General features: G+C 36.3%; 2 protein-coding genes across 2 annotated transcripts in view; both read left to right on the top strand.

Moving 5' to 3' along the window:
- Nucleotides 1-5,109, top strand: part of LOC133999831 (NACHT, LRR and PYD domains-containing protein 1 homolog) — a 37,465-nt gene extending 32,356 nt beyond the window's left edge. The window contains exons 9-13 of the mRNA XM_062439155.1: nt 1,315-1,453; nt 1,791-1,814; nt 2,941-3,048; nt 4,116-4,156; nt 4,318-5,109. Coding sequence (XP_062295139.1) covers nt 1,315-1,453; nt 1,791-1,814; nt 2,941-3,048; nt 4,116-4,156; nt 4,318-4,569 — 564 coding nt within the window. The 3' untranslated portion in view covers nt 4,570-5,109. The remainder of the gene's footprint in view (nt 1-1,314; nt 1,454-1,790; nt 1,815-2,940; nt 3,049-4,115; nt 4,157-4,317) is intronic.
- The window catches only part of LOC133987292 (erythroid membrane-associated protein-like), a 74,797-nt gene extending 60,809 nt beyond the window's left edge, over nt 1-13,988 (top strand). Inside the window, exons 5-6 of the mRNA XM_062426606.1 lie at nt 12,989-13,102; nt 13,283-13,988. Of these exons, the coding sequence (XP_062282590.1) occupies nt 12,989-13,102; nt 13,283-13,977 (809 nt within the window). The 3' untranslated portion in view covers nt 13,978-13,988. The remainder of the gene's footprint in view (nt 1-12,988; nt 13,103-13,282) is intronic.
- The last annotated feature ends 1,769 nt before the right edge of the window (nt 13,989-15,757 follow it).

Raw genomic sequence — 15,757 nt, forward strand, 5'->3', positions numbered from 1 at the left:
AGTGTTGTGGACGGATGAATCCAAGTTTGAGGTGTTTGGATCACAAAGAAGAACGTTTGTGAGACGCAGAACAAATGAAAAGCTGCTGGAAGAATGCCTGACGCCATCTGTTAAGCATGGTGGAGGTAATGTGATGGTCTGGGGTTGCTTTGGTGCTGGTAAGGTGGGAGATTTGTACAGGGTAAAAGGGATTCTGAATAAGGAAGGCTATCACTCCATTTTGCAACGCCATGCCATACCCAGTGGACAGCGCTTGATTGGAGCCAATTTCATCCTACAACAGGACAATGACCCTAAACACACCTCCAAATTGTGCAAGAACTATTTAGAGCAGAAGCAGGCAGCTGGTATTCTATCGGTAATGGAGTGGCCAGCGCAGTCACCAGATCTGAACCCCATTGAGCTGTTGTGGGAGCAGCTTGACCGTATGGTACGCAGGAAGTGCCCATCCAACCAATCCAACTTGTGGGAGCTGCTTCTGGAAGCGTGGGGTGCAATTTCTCCAGATTACCTCAACAAATTAACAGCTAGAATGCCAAAGGTCTGCAATGCTGTAATTGCTGCAAATGGAGGATTCTTTGACGAAAGCAAAGTTTGATGTAAAAAAAATCTTATTTCAAATACAAATCATTATTTCTAACCTTGTCAATGTCTTGACTCTATTTTCTATTCATTTCACAACGTATGGTGGTGAATAAGTGTGACTTTTCATGGAAAACACAAAATTTGAACGATAGTGTAAATAAATCGTCAGTGAATTATCCGATCTTTCGCAGACGTGGTTGCACAGGCGCACTGATCACTCGTGTTACTGCATGTATTTAAATTTGTATCGTATGAAAAGTAGTGCACAACTTTTCGTACAATATCATACGAACAGAAGATGAGAATATGTTCCATTACAAGGAAGTGTACAAAAGGTGTTTTTACACATGATCTTGTACTTCATTTATATTTTATTTCAGTTAGATATATTTTTTGTATTTGTGTTGATTTTTGATTTTTTTTTTTTTATGTAAGTGATGGTGGAATTGAGAGCTGAGTGACACATCTATTGACTATTTGGCTGCACATAAGCTTCTTCATGAAAGTGTTAATACTGCTCATGGAGTCAGTTTTGCTCTCTGTGTTCAGAGTGTGGGAACGATCAGCAGCCAGACAGAGATGTGAATGAGCTGAGCATTTACAAAACACTGTTCCTAATGACCAGTCACTAATCAACTCAGTTATTTATTATAAATGATTAACTTGACTGTTTACCTTTGGAAAAAAAACTAAATCCTTCTCTCTTTGTCTTGTGTGTTTTTTACATAGGGATTAACCCTCAGATATCATAGCAGTGAACCAAATTTCTATGAAGTGGTCATTAAAAATCCAGACAGAGACGTCAACCTTAAACTCAAGAGGGAAGAACCTGTGTCTGAACCAGTGTGGACCTGTGGAATTGAAGAAGGTCAGTGGTTATTAAACAATATTACCTACAATATATAAAAAGATTCATTCTGCCTTTTCTGTTAACTCAACCATTCTGTGTAATTAATGTCAAATATAAATGAGAGCTGAATCAACACCAATGCACAAATGGACTTGTTTCTCTAATAATAATAATCTGGTTGTATCTGTAAAAGTTATGTTGTAACAATAACGTTGGTCGGTTTTTGATTCAAGCATTAGAATGTTAATGATATTTAATGTAAATGTAATTTCATTTAGCTAAAGTCATTATTAAATCTACATAAACCAACAATATCAGTTATCATTATTTTGTTTTGTTCTTCATTTAATTTCAGATGACTATTCAAACTCTGGTGAAGGTAAGACACTGCAGAAAATGTCCATTACTATACAAGATTTCAGATTTCAGTCATATGTCTTAAATATATCACACATTCATTGCACGTTTTTCAATTAAAATAGAGTAGAATAGACTTTGTAGTGTTGAAACCAAAATGAATAAGGCTCCTGCATACTGTCTCACTCATCGATAGTTTTAATGAGTTTCAACATTTCGTCCCTCAGACCTTCATCATCCATATGATGGGCAGCATTTTCACACTTTAATATACAAACAAGAGCTGCCTCAATCATCCAATGAGACGACTTAAAAGATCACTGGCTAAATGATGAGCACCTGGATTAATACTAATGATGTGCATCACCTGTCAGCCAATAGAAGGAGGATTAGAGGGAATAGAGAAATATAAAAATTGGTAAAATACAATAAAATACCAATACACTTGATGTAGCTAGATCTATAAATGGTAAATGGACTGTACTTATATAGCACCTTTCTAGTCTTTTCGACCACTCAAAGCGCTTTACACTACATCTCATTCACCCCATTCACACACTGATGGGTGCCAACCTGCACATCAGGTGGAAGTTAACCATTTACACACATTCATACACCGTTGGCACAGCAACGGGAGCAATTTGGGGTTAAGTGTCTACCCAAGGACACATCGACATGTGGACTGGAGGAGCCAGGAATCGAACTGCCATTCTTCCAAGGAAGGAATCTTGGAGGACGACCGCTCTACCTCCTGAGCCACAGCTGCCCTCTTGATATGATCTATAAATACCAGTGGTCAAAAATACAACATCGGTGCAAGCTAGAAATAAGACTGTAATTATTAGGAAACCTACACATACAGACTCCATGATGAATAAGAGAAAGATAAAGATAAGAAAAGGTAAGAAAAATAGACTGTATCACAAGAACAAAACCCTCTGAGATATTTGTAAATAGGCTGGGCATTTATCTAACAGATATGATGTTCAATATGTTTAGTCTTTTGTAAAGGACACTCTAAATGAAAAGTGACATCATTACATTAAGTAGAAGTTCATCATTCAATTCTTTTGGAGACAGAGTCTGTAACGTAAATATCCAGAATGCCTCCCTTCTTTTTAATAACAAGTCGTGGTCTCCACCCCTAGGTGGCGCTGAAATGCAACGGAGGATTCATGTAGAGACACTGACTCCAGCGGACTCCTATCCTCCACTGACTCTTAGTAGTGGCAGAGAAGAGATGCAGATGAGACCAGGTAATCAACATCTCCTCAAAAGAACTCTCTGATGAACACACATCTCTTCTGTCCAAAGGACTATCTTTTGTACCTAATGTGGGATCAAATTAAACTAAGATATCTCTTCAGATAAAACACTGACCTCACTGTTAAGACTTCATCACATACTCCATTTAAACCTAAGAGTTTTTTTTTGTCCCAGTGTACAGAAGCGTATTGCATTCACTTAAAAAAAAAGAAGAAGCTGTTTTTCTGAATAATTTATTTTTTCTAGTAAGTAATTTTTTCACCCTGAAGATGATAAAAAGGGGGGAAAAAAGCATCAGTGCTGAAAATTATAACACTTATCACGTTATAACGTAAAAGTCATAGTTAGTCTCAAGCAGAGACGTGAACTATTTTTTTCTGGCGTGACAGAAATACGTTTCCATAGATTAGGAGCAGCAACAGGTGTTTGCAGCTGATGTCACTCATAATATTTAAATTTCATCAATTAGTTTGTTATAATTAATATTATATGTTTCTTATCCCTCTTACTGATTTGTGTCTTTTTTTTGTTTGATCTTTTATATTTTTATTCTATTTTATTGAGTTTTTAGTCTAGTTTATACGTTTTATTATTATCATTATCATTATTATATTTTTTAAATCTAGTTTTTATTACATTCTATTTTTGATACTACAGCTTGTAAATCCGTTTTATTTCTTGTATTGATCTCAAACTGTTTTTTTTCTTTGTTTGTTTTTACGGTTATCATTGATCGTTGTTCTATAATCACCCTCACTTATGCAAAAATGTAAACAAATAAGTGTTTTGCGTGTTTGTAATATTTGTAATATTTGAGTCAGCTCCACTTTAAATACAAAGAGTTGAAATTATGTTGAAATAGTTGATTGTGTGAGTTAAAGGAGCAACACAAAGTTGCTGCTCTTTCATGTGAAATCTGACCCTGAATTTTATAACAATGATTAAAGGATGAGAGATTCAAGATTAATTTGTCATTTATGGATGAAAACTGTTTTTATTTGTATGTCTATTAATCAAGTTAGCCTGATGTAAAGTGTTTTATTCCATTTCTCCTCAGAGGAACACCCTGCCTTTGAGCAATCTCTATTCATCCAGGAAGTGAGTAATGACTTTTCACAACAAATCTTCATTCAATAAGATGCAGGTTGAAATTCATCCAATATTTTAAATCATCATTAGAACTGATGCTGCATTCAGAGGAGCTGTTCAACTAAGATCAATAAAATTATGTTCAAATATTCTTGTTTTTAATTCACCAGGAGGAAGACGACACAACCATCAAAGAGAAAATTCTGAAGCTGCTGCAACGTTTGTCAGAGGAAGAATTCAAAGACTTTAAGTGGTATTTGCAGAATGAAAAGTCCCGGCCCATCCCACAGAGCAAACTGGAGAAGGCAGACAGGACACATGTGGTGGATTTAATTGAGCAGACTTACGGCCATCAGGCTGTGAAGGTGATCAAGGATATTTTCAAGAAAATGAAAAGAAATGATCTGGTGAGGCGGTTGTGAGACATCAGCTCAGCATCCAAAAGTAAATTATGAGAAAAGAAAAAAAACACAGAAGTGTTCTGTTGAGTGGCAAAAAACAATTCATTATTATTATTTTCTCCATTTTCATTATGAATCAGAAACTTTGTGTACAGGTTCTGGTCTGCAGTTCTTCATTGTTACTCTTTATGTTATTGAATCAGGGAGGGGAGGGGGGCGTTGCTCATATAATGTAAATGAAAAACAAATAATTTGTTTCAAAATGTATTTGTGTTAAAGACTTGAGGATGTCTGTCTCATAACTATACCTATTATAGACTTTTACTGCTGATTTCTGAGTTTGCTCTGATCCCCTCTGCTCACTATCTGAAGGATTTTGGGGCATTTTGATGATTGTTGCATTTGATTAACAGAACAAAGAATTTGTTTTTCTGGAACATGAATTTATGACATCCTTGATAGGTATTTTTAGAGTCCAAAAATAATTGTCTAACCATTTGAAAATTAACAATAAGCAGTACACTGCATTACTTTTAAACTGCATCTCAAGTTGAAACTTTATTACAAAGATGAATTACCCATACAACACTTTCTTTCACACAGGAAGTGCAAACAGTAGCAAATGTGATATTTCAATGCACTTGATGCAGATCTATACATTTCTATGATTTTCATGATTCATTAGGGCCTAAGCACAGAGCAGTGTGAAGGCCCTAATGTAACTGTAGGAACTGTTGTTCTTCTTCCAAAATGAACATGTTTTTGAGAGACTAAACATTCACGAAAAGTCATGAAATTTGCACACACACGCCAGACCTGGTGAAGAAAATGTGGTATTTTATGCTTCATAGAAATGGGCGTGGCAAAATGGCTCTACCTCCCTCCACATTGGCGTATAAGTAAAAAAAATTGAAATGTTATTAAACATTGAAGCTTTGTTAATAATGTACAGAATATGATTATTAGATCAATCTGTACATTTAGAGTCCACTGTGCATAAATAAACACCAGAACAAGTATTGATACTAACACAGCAGTCAATACTTACATGGCAATAGATTAAAGACATAAAAACACAAGATTTACTGTCATTCAAAATAAAACAAAGGTACACATGCAGTAGTAATGTACAATATAAACGTGAATTAATCAGGATGTGATTAATTTGATAATTCTTTTGTGATATATGATGACATTTGTATGTATAATGGATTTTTAACTTTTTTTTTTCTTTTATTGCTTCAATGTCCTCCGATTATTCGTTCATTAATCTCTTCATAGTTGATGGATCCATCATGAGAAACTTTGTTCAAACCAACAGAGCTTTACAATCTAGTGTCTGTATCAAGACTGAATGTTAGGGAAATATATCTACAGTGATGTTCAATATATCTATATCTATATTTTTTCATTAGTGAGCTTGAATATTTTATTGTGTCTTTTAGCTTCAAGGTTTGAAAATGAACAGAAACATAATATTCAGTTATAGCCTGATTTCATATTACTCTTTTTTAATTTGCTAAATATTTTAAATGTATTGAATATTTGTAAAAATCCTTTGACTGCTTTTTCAAAAATATGATAAGTGTATTGAATTAGAATTGATCAACTTGTTTTCAAATCGACATTGATTATATTCTTTCACTGTTTCTACTGTTTTACTTTTTATATCTTTGATTTTTTTATTACCTTCATAGTTTCATGTAAAGAATTTTGGATGGCTGATCTGTGTTTGAATAATTACCAAATAAATGTGTTTAAAAAGCCTCATAACAAGTTCATGGTTGTTTTAAACATGTGACTTAGTCCATCATTGAGTTCTCAACTTTCTTCCTAAAGGACAGAAAATGTGGATGTATGTCAGAGACTAAAACAGATGCTGTAAAGTGAATGAAAAGACATTTTGTGGTGAATGAAACTACTCTGCTATACAGTATCACTGCAGTTAAATCCTGTGCAGAAGAAGAAACTGTGTGTGGAAGTGTTTTATTCTGCTATCAGAGTCTTCCTCTCAAAGTCACTGAGCTTTGTACAAGTTGTCTGTGTTTCCCTCCTGTGTCCAGCAGATGGCAGCATAACAGCACATGTAGTAGGTTGAAAATGCTACAGATTTAGTTTTTAATGTAAACAGTGTGTGTGTGTGTGTGTGTGTGTGTGTGTGTGTGTGTGTGTGTGTGTGTGTGTGTGTGTGTGTGTGTGTGTGTGTGTGTGTGTGTGTGTGTGTGTGCGTGCGTGCGTGTGTGTGTGTGTGTGTGTGTGTGTAAGAGCATAACCTGTAAGAATATTGTAGAAAGGGTTTGTTTATATATTATCCTAGTGTAATGTGACGCACACAAAATGTATGGTCACAATTTATGTCATTTTGGGTTGTTTATTTATGTCATTTATGTGAGAAGAGTATTTTATATGAGTCATAATGCTCAAATATTGTCCCTTGTTAAACCTATAAGGCTTCCTTACAATATACCCTGCAGATGTCAGTGTGGCCACCAGGGGGCAGTGTGGCGTGTTACTTCCTTGTTGGACCCTCTTCTGAGCGGACTTTCGTTTCCTCGTTCATTCTGCTGAGCGAGGCTGAACTGACCGGAAGTAACGCCAACTGTCATCTTTTCTCCTGTTTATTCAGGTTTGAGAAGTATTAACAACTTAGATAAGAACATGTACATGTTACTGAATGCTTAATGTACAGGTTAAACTGGTTTTGGAAGAGTGGAATATGTATTTATGTGCTTTTCTGAACAAGTAGAGAAATGTTGTTTTTTTTCAAGATGCCGCCAGCCGTTAAATTTCTCTGTTACCAACGTAAGTTTTGGTCTAGTTTTGGCGCCAGTACATTTCATACCGTTATGTGAATATTATCTGTTTGACTGTTTAAGGTATAATGTTAATATCTTCATGTATATGACATAATATAAGCGGTGTTGAGAGAAGTTAGCTTTGCCAGCCAGCAGCTCGTGCATTTTTGCTAACTGGTACATTAGCAGTATTTAGCTATTTTTTATTTTCACACTGACAGGTTAGAGAGAAACTGTATTTAAGTGTTTTCTTTTGTTTGTTTGATTTATTTGTATTATTACATTATTTTTATGTTTTCGATATTGTGGGTCTTTGTGTGGAATAACAGTGAAAACTGGGAAACATACAGAAAGAGTTATGATGAGATTCATTTTTGCATATTTGTCAATAAATAATTCTGCTGAGCGAGGCTGAACTGGACAGAAGTAACACCAACTGTCTCATCTTTTCTGCTGTTTATTCAGGTATATTATCTGTATTCAGGCTCTCAGCTGAGACCTGTAACAGTAAGATGAGTGTAAGCAGGATTGTATATGTTATAAATTGAGTGAAGCCAATTTCTGTTTATATGAAATATGTTGAATTATTTTGAATTCACGTGCAGCTATATTTCTTTTGGCAGAATGTTTTTATTATTTACTATTAGTTTGGTTACACTGTGTTTTATGTTATTGGGTTAAATATGTTGGTATTGAGTTTACGTCCACTAATCAGAGAATTAAGATGGAATGTGAATTGTATACAATTGTGTGTCAGAAATAAACAAGTTCAGGCATTAACAAGATGCTAACTTTGGTCCTTTCTCTATTAATCCACAGAGCTATTTAATGTATATATTGGCTACACAGTGCTCCCTAGCCTGTGTAACCCTTGCTGCTGGTCCAGATTTCCCCTAGGTCTGGTGCCGCTAACACACACATCAGAGAGAGGACAGGTTGATAAAGGCAGGGACAGACTGCACACACCTCTCAACTTCCTCATCTGATTTATTAATAACTACAGGAGAAAATAAAATACAAAAATTACATGAAAAGGTTACAACATCACATACAAAACTGAGCTGAACTTTAGACTGACTGATTCTTTCAGAGCTGAAATAAACCAACACTGCAGAAAAAGAAGATAACAGTAGTTCAATCAGGAGGGAATTCTTTTTTTTAAGTGACATTTATTTGATTGAACATGCATATAATGAAGAAATGTGGTAACGTCTGTGGTGATTAGACCCCATCATGATGTCATCATATTTGGATGATGAGAGGAAGACCAGATTCTGGTGTTCTCACAATTGACACAGATCAATAGAAAACTATAAGTCAAAAGAAATGTAGGACATCTCACAATTATACATGTTAGGCCTTATATTAGCATAGGCCTTGTGGAGCATGTGTCTCCTGTATTACATTAGACTGGATTGCATTACTCTTATTCTGGACTCACTGTTATTATCTTTAACATTTCTGCTCATCTAAAAAGTCCTCAATCTGAGTTACTTAATCTGCTGTGAGATTGGGTTGCATTATGTTATCAAGTGGTTCCTCAAGTGGTTGGTCAGAGTATGTCAGATTAGATTGTATCAGATTCAGCATAATTAGACTTGACTAAAATTAGAAGCAGAACTGACCGTCAGCTCATTGAACGTGCTTTGAACGTGCACATAATGAAGAAATGAGTCAGCACTTCACACTGAAATGACAGTTGATAAGAGGAAGTAAAAACCACATAAACAAGCTGCAAAAGAAAAAAGTCCACAAATAGACTCAGAAACACGAGGAGCTTCATTCTCAACGACCGACTCAAACACTGGTGAGTTCAGCTGATTATATTAACTATGTTTCAACAACCAGCATTAACACAAAACTTACATCTATCTCCTCAGTACTGAGATGAACTGCATCTGAACTTAACATAGTTAAACACAGCTTAAAGTCAGAGTAATTTGTTTCTCTGAGTGACTCCAAAGATTAATTAGCTGCTATTCTTCAGATTGTTTCTGATTGTGATGTGTGTTTGTGTGTGTGTGTGTGTGTGTGTGTGTGTGTGTGTGTGTGTGTGTGTGTGTGTGTGTGTGTGTGTGTGTGTGTGTGTGTGTGTGTAACCTGCTTTCATGTCTCGTTTGCAAAACAGACTTAATCTCCATGAGATTTCCCAAACAAAGCTACATAAAAATAATGATAAAGGTTTCCTCATAACATCAGGGAACAAAGATCTGATGGTTACAGGATTACGGATTTGATGGTGTCCTGTTAAAACAATCTAAAACATTAGACATTTACAGTAACTGTGTTTGCAGCACACAAACCGGTTTCAAAAAAGTTTTATTCGTTTATCCTTTAAAGAGAATTCAGTGAAGACTTTACAACCCAGAAAAGTCAGCAGTGTCTGTGTTATATTTTTAAAAGCATCTCTATGTAGTATAGACTAAATCAGGTTATTGTTAGGAAAATAGAAACATTTAATAACCGTAGGGTGTTTTTTTCTGTCACCTTTCATTGTCTCTCGTTTGGGTTGCAAATATTTATTAAATAGAGACAAACTTGAGTTTTGTGAGGCCATGAGTTAACTAATTAAGAACTAACCTGGAAGACGGGGGAAAGGTAGTCAGTTGATTGAGTCTCATTATGAGAATGATTCAGTCTCAATAAATATAATATGCTACACTATATAACTACAAACACAATTACCATATCCATAGTTAGTACTGGTTGAAGGATTTTGGAGTTCTTAGTAGAGGAGAGTTTGGCAATATTCACTCCTGTACAACATTAAATAGACAGTGTGTGTGTGTGTGTGTGTGTGTGTGTGTGTGTGTGTGTGTGTGTGTGTGTGTGTGTGTGTGTGTGTGTGTGTGTGTGTGTGTGTGTGTGTGTGTGTGTGTGTGTGTGTGTGTGTTCATGTGAAAATCAGACAAAACTCAAAAGATTTAAAATGGCTGATGGACTCATGTTCAAGATGGCGCCTGACACCAAATGTTGCTTTATTGAGCAACATGCAAATATACGGCGGTTGAACTCAGATCGTATGTTGACTGAGAGCACGTATGCTCACCACATAGGAATATGTGCTGACTGAGATCACGTATACTTGGCCAGAAACAAAGAGTATGTGAAGCAGAGATCTGAACCTTCTGTTAAATGTGTGTGTAGCTTAAATTTAATTCGGTTCAGTTGAGTTTTATTTATATGACATCAAATCATAACAGAAGTTATCTCAGGGCAATTTCACATAAACCAGGGGTCAAAAATCACAAAATGATCCAAACACCATTTCCCAGACACAAACTGGTATTTATAGACACAGAATGTGCAACTCTTGTATTCTTAGACCAGAGGCGGAATCCAGACTAAAATGAAAAAATGACCGATACTGTTGGTCCAAGACGAAGAGAGTCCTTAAATTAGAAAGTTAATTGCATATTTGTCTGATTGATTATGACAATAATCAAGTAGGGATTATTCACCACTGATTGGGTCCATGTGGGGTTTCTGTTGGTTGCCCACAGTCCAAAGTCCAAGAGGGCATGATGACTATGGGACCAACACAGCAAACCCACAGGGGACCCACATGGGCATGTTTGCTGGGTGGTTTATAGTCCATGTGAATTGAATTTGAATTGAATGTGTCACAAGTTGTGTAGAGACACAATTTACTGGAATACTTTTAACCTATCATGCCCTTTTTCTCTCACGTAAATGTGTAGTTTTAGTTCCTGTTTGATATGTTAATCTCTCTTCATGTGTCTCAGCTCTGCTGACCGGCTCATAAAGACTCCACTGATTCAGTTCTCTCAGTCTGCCGAAGAATCTACAACCAACAAGACAGCTGTTGTCTCTCTGTGAGTGTTAAATACATCTTCCTGAACCTCAGACTGTGACTTATCTTCCATTTATGATTCACATTCATCACACATCTGACACAATTCTTCAAACTGATATCAAACAGTCAAACACAGATTGTGACTCAGACTTTGTTGGTGCTGTCTGACACAGTGGGACATGTAATGAACTTACACAACTGATGTTGTTGCACAATTTCTTTTAGTCTTGTTGACTGAAAGTTATGAGCTCTTCTAGCCCCACACTCCAATACCAGTTTACAAATTTGAACCAAGGCTTTACTGCTCAATCAGTCAAAAACATTATTATTGTCCTTCAATTCTCACTGTAATTAAACCTTACAGCACATATAGCCTGCAATATATGTGATACATTTATGATTATGTTTCTGGTAGGTATATTTTGGACTAAAAAGCAAGACTAAGCAACAGGTAAGATGAACATTTAATGAGTTTTTAACTCGAGGCAAAGGCTGGTTAGCAGACAGCAGAATCAAAAAGGGAAACAGGCAGGATCAAAGACTTAAACAGTTGAAAGTCTGGCTGTGGACTGGTGTTTCATGTTGAACATATTCTGTAATTTTAACAGGGAAAGATGGTGAGAAAGGAAGACCTCTTGAAAACTCTGGAGGATTTAACAGATGAGGAATTTGTGGAATTCAAGTGGTGTCTGAAGGATGGAAGACTGGCAGGCTACCAAACCATCACAGCATCCCAGCTGCAGAATGCAGAGAGACGAGTTACCGTGGATCTGATGGTGAAGACCTACCAACTTCCTGCAGCTGTGGAGGCGACCAAGAAGCTTTTAAAGAAGATCAACAGGAATGATCTGTTGCAGAGATTATCAGACTGCAGCTCAGGACCAGAAGGTCAGTCACAGGAAGAGTGGAAAAGTCTTCACTTCCACTCTGATGCAGTCATTCTCAATTAACTTTATTCACAAGAACACAGTAACATTATTTTCATATATAAATTCCATATTATTACATTTGATTTATTATTAATTACCAATATCTCTCTCAGTGAATTTCAGTGATGATCTGGGTGCTTCAGAGAACAGAGGACCTTCCTCCCGTCTTCCTCATCTTCTACCTGAAGTTTATGAAGGTAAAGCTGCTCAAAGCTGCACATGCTCAGTAGAGTCTGCCTTACACATAACTACTCTCTGAAAACATGATCACTGTTATTAGTCTTTAGAGCAGTTTCTAAACAAACTAATGTGACCAAACTCCAGTGTTTTAATAAAAAGTCTGGATCATGTTCACTTTGCACCCAGCACTGATTGTCAATGCAAAACCTGAAATCTGCTGCATCATATCAAACTTAATTATGACTGATAGCTGCCACACACCTATGGAAATTGTCATAACATTTTACACAAATTAATATTTATTGGTCCATTTGTTAAGCCTGTCATTCTATTACACATCTAAACAGCTATGAGCATAAATACACAGACTAGACTGTCTTTCTTTAAACCAGGAAAGTTTTCTTCCTCCATGATCTAGATCAAACGTTCAGGTCCTATTCATTTAGCATCTGATAGTTATTACTGTGTCTCATTTAAAAACAAGACAGAGAAACAATGGTCACTCTCAGTTTGACTGACCATTTACTCTTTTAAAACTCATTGGAGACAAAAAACTAAACAAAAAAGTTGTTGTACGCTTAATCTTACAGACCAACTTATTATTCTCTTCTTTCTACCACCTGCTGTCTTTTTGTGGGAAAAACAGAGGAAATCAGTTGCAGGGCTCTCTCGTTCAGTTAGGTACAATGTATATTAATTACATTGACTTACATTCTCAGAGCAACAAGCTGCCAAACCGAGAGTCTGTGCTGGAACCAAACTGAAGGCCTGTCTGGTGTTTCTGGGGATTCTGGTGATTCTGGTGATTCTGGTGTGTCGTGTCTTCATCTGCTGTGAGGCTCAATTCAATTCATTAATATACACATATAACTAAAGGACATGGAAGTGAGTAGAATATGGTCATTTGAAGTGAATGTCTACCTGTTGTGACAGGAAGTGACATATTTAGCAGTTTCATCTCAAGCTTTGGAAATAATTCCTCTCTAATGTTTCTGTTGTGTTGGCATCCAAAGACGGGACTGTGGTCAGCGTCCACCATCCATCAACATATGAGGGAACAACTGAGGGAACAACTGAGGGGAGAACTGTGGCTCAGCTGGAGGAGACGCTCAGCACACAGATGAAGAACCAGTTTGAGGCTGAGCTGAAGAGGGTCCAGCAGTATGCAGTGGATGTGACTCTTGATCCTGATACAGCACATCCTTATCTCATCCTTTCTGCTGATGGGAAACAAGTATATCATGGTGATGTGAGGAGGAATCTCCCAGACAACCCAGAGAGATTTTCTAGAAATGCCTGTGTGTTAGGAAAGCAGAGTTTGTCTTCAGGCAGATTTTACTTTGAGGTTCAGGTTGAAGAGAAGACTAAATGGGATTTAGGAGTGGCCAGAGAGTCGATCAACAGGAAGGGGCAAATCATACTGAGTACTCTGGATGGTTTCTGGACTATAGTTTTGAGAAATGGAAACAAGTACAAAGCTTGTAATAACCCTTCAGTTGATCTCTCTCTGAAGTCTCCTCCTCAGAAGGTGGGAGTGTTTGTGGATTATGAGGAGGGTCTGGTCTCCTTTTATGATGTAGATACTGCAGCTCTTATCTACTCCTTTACTGGCTGCTCCTTCACTGAGAAACTCTACCCATACTTCAGTCCCTGTACTAATGATGGTGGTAAAAACTCTGCCCCTCTGATCATCTGTCCTGTCAATTAAACTGCTTGATCTATTTTCTGTAATCAATTAATTTACTTCATGTGTTACATCTTCTGTGTAAATACAGTATCAATGCTACTACTATACTGCCACAATAGTCTATACTAGCAGTCACTGGATTAGAGACCTTACAATGATGATACATTTTTAAATGAACAGTTGGATTTTACCTTTAACTGTCGTTTTACTGCTTCAGTGTCCTCCCATTAATCATTTAATAACCTCTTCATAGTTGATGGATCCATCATGAGAAACATGTGAAAAGAAACTTTGTTCAAACCAACAGAGCTTTAAAATCTAGTGAACATCCCAAAATGTGTAAAGATACAAAGTCTGTATCAAGAATGAATTTTAGGAAATGTATCTACAGTGATGTTCAATATATCTATATCTATATTTTTTCATTAGTGATCTTGAATATTTTATCGTGTGTCTTTTAGCTTCAAGGTTTGAGAATGAACAGAAAAATAATATTCAGTTAAAGCCTGATTTCATATTACTCTTTTTTAATTTGCTAAATATTTTAAATGTATTGAATATTTGTAAAAATCCTTTGACTGCTTATTCAAAAATATGATTATATTGTATTAAATTAGAATTGATCAACTTGTTTTCAAATCTACATTGATTATATTCTTTCACTGTTTCTACTGTTTTACTTTTTATATCTTTTATTTTTTTATTACCTTCATAGTTTCATGTAAAGAACTTTGGATGGCTGATCTGTGTTTGAAGAATTACCAAATACAATAGTTTAAAAAGCCTCATAACAAGTTCATGGTTGTTTTAAACATGTGACTTAGTCCATTATTGAGTTCTCAACTTTCTTCCTAAAAGACAGAAAATGTGGATTTATGTCAGAGACTAAAACAGATGCTGTAAAGTGATGAAAAGACATTTTGTGGTGAATGAAACTACTCTGCTATACAGTATCACTGCAGTTAAATCCTGTGCAGAGGAAGAAACTGTGTGGAAGTGTTTTATTTTGCTATCAGTCTTCCTCTCAAAGTCACTGAGCTTTGTACCAGTTGTGTGTGTTTCCCTCCTGTGTCCAGCAGAGGGCAGCATAACATCACACATCAGAGAGAGGACAGTTTGATAAAGGCAGGGACAGACTGCACACACCTCTCAACTTCCTCATCTGGTTTATTAACAACTACAGGAGAGAAGAAAATACAAGAATTACATGAAGAGGTTTCAGGACGCTCTCTGTGGTATTCGGTACACGCCATGTTCCTGCTCACCTGACTACCTTGAACACCACAGGTATGCAAAGCTTCTTTATGTATCTGCTTCCCTCGTTGTTTAACTTATTCTGATACTTATTTGAACTGATTCTTTACATCCTCCATTCTCTGCTCTCCTCTTGTGGATCATTATAGTATGTTTCTCTTCATCTCGTACTCATCCTGTCATTCTGCACTGGTAGTGAATAAGTGTTAAACTTCAGGTAAATGCTGAAGTGCCCCAAACCTACAGGGGGCGCTGGCGGCGCTCTAGGTAATTACTTTTGACAGACTTTTTTTTTTTTCAGAACTTTATTGAACATTGAAAAAATACAGAATCTCAAAGAGGATATTAATAACAGATCAAAGTTAAATACAACATAACAATAGAAATAAAAATTGGGGGATTAATGTAAGGAAAAACAAAAACAAATGAATTAAAACAACAAATAGCGAGCAATGTCCAGACTTATTTTCTTGCAGTTTTTAATACATTTTGATTATGCTTTGTTCAATGTAGCTGAATTAACCAAATTAAAACCGTGCCAAATGAT

The sequence above is a fragment of the Scomber scombrus genome, chromosome 2, assembly GCF_963691925.1.
Source record: "Scomber scombrus chromosome 2, fScoSco1.1, whole genome shotgun sequence".
Taxonomy (NCBI): domain Eukaryota; kingdom Metazoa; phylum Chordata; class Actinopteri; order Scombriformes; family Scombridae; genus Scomber; species Scomber scombrus.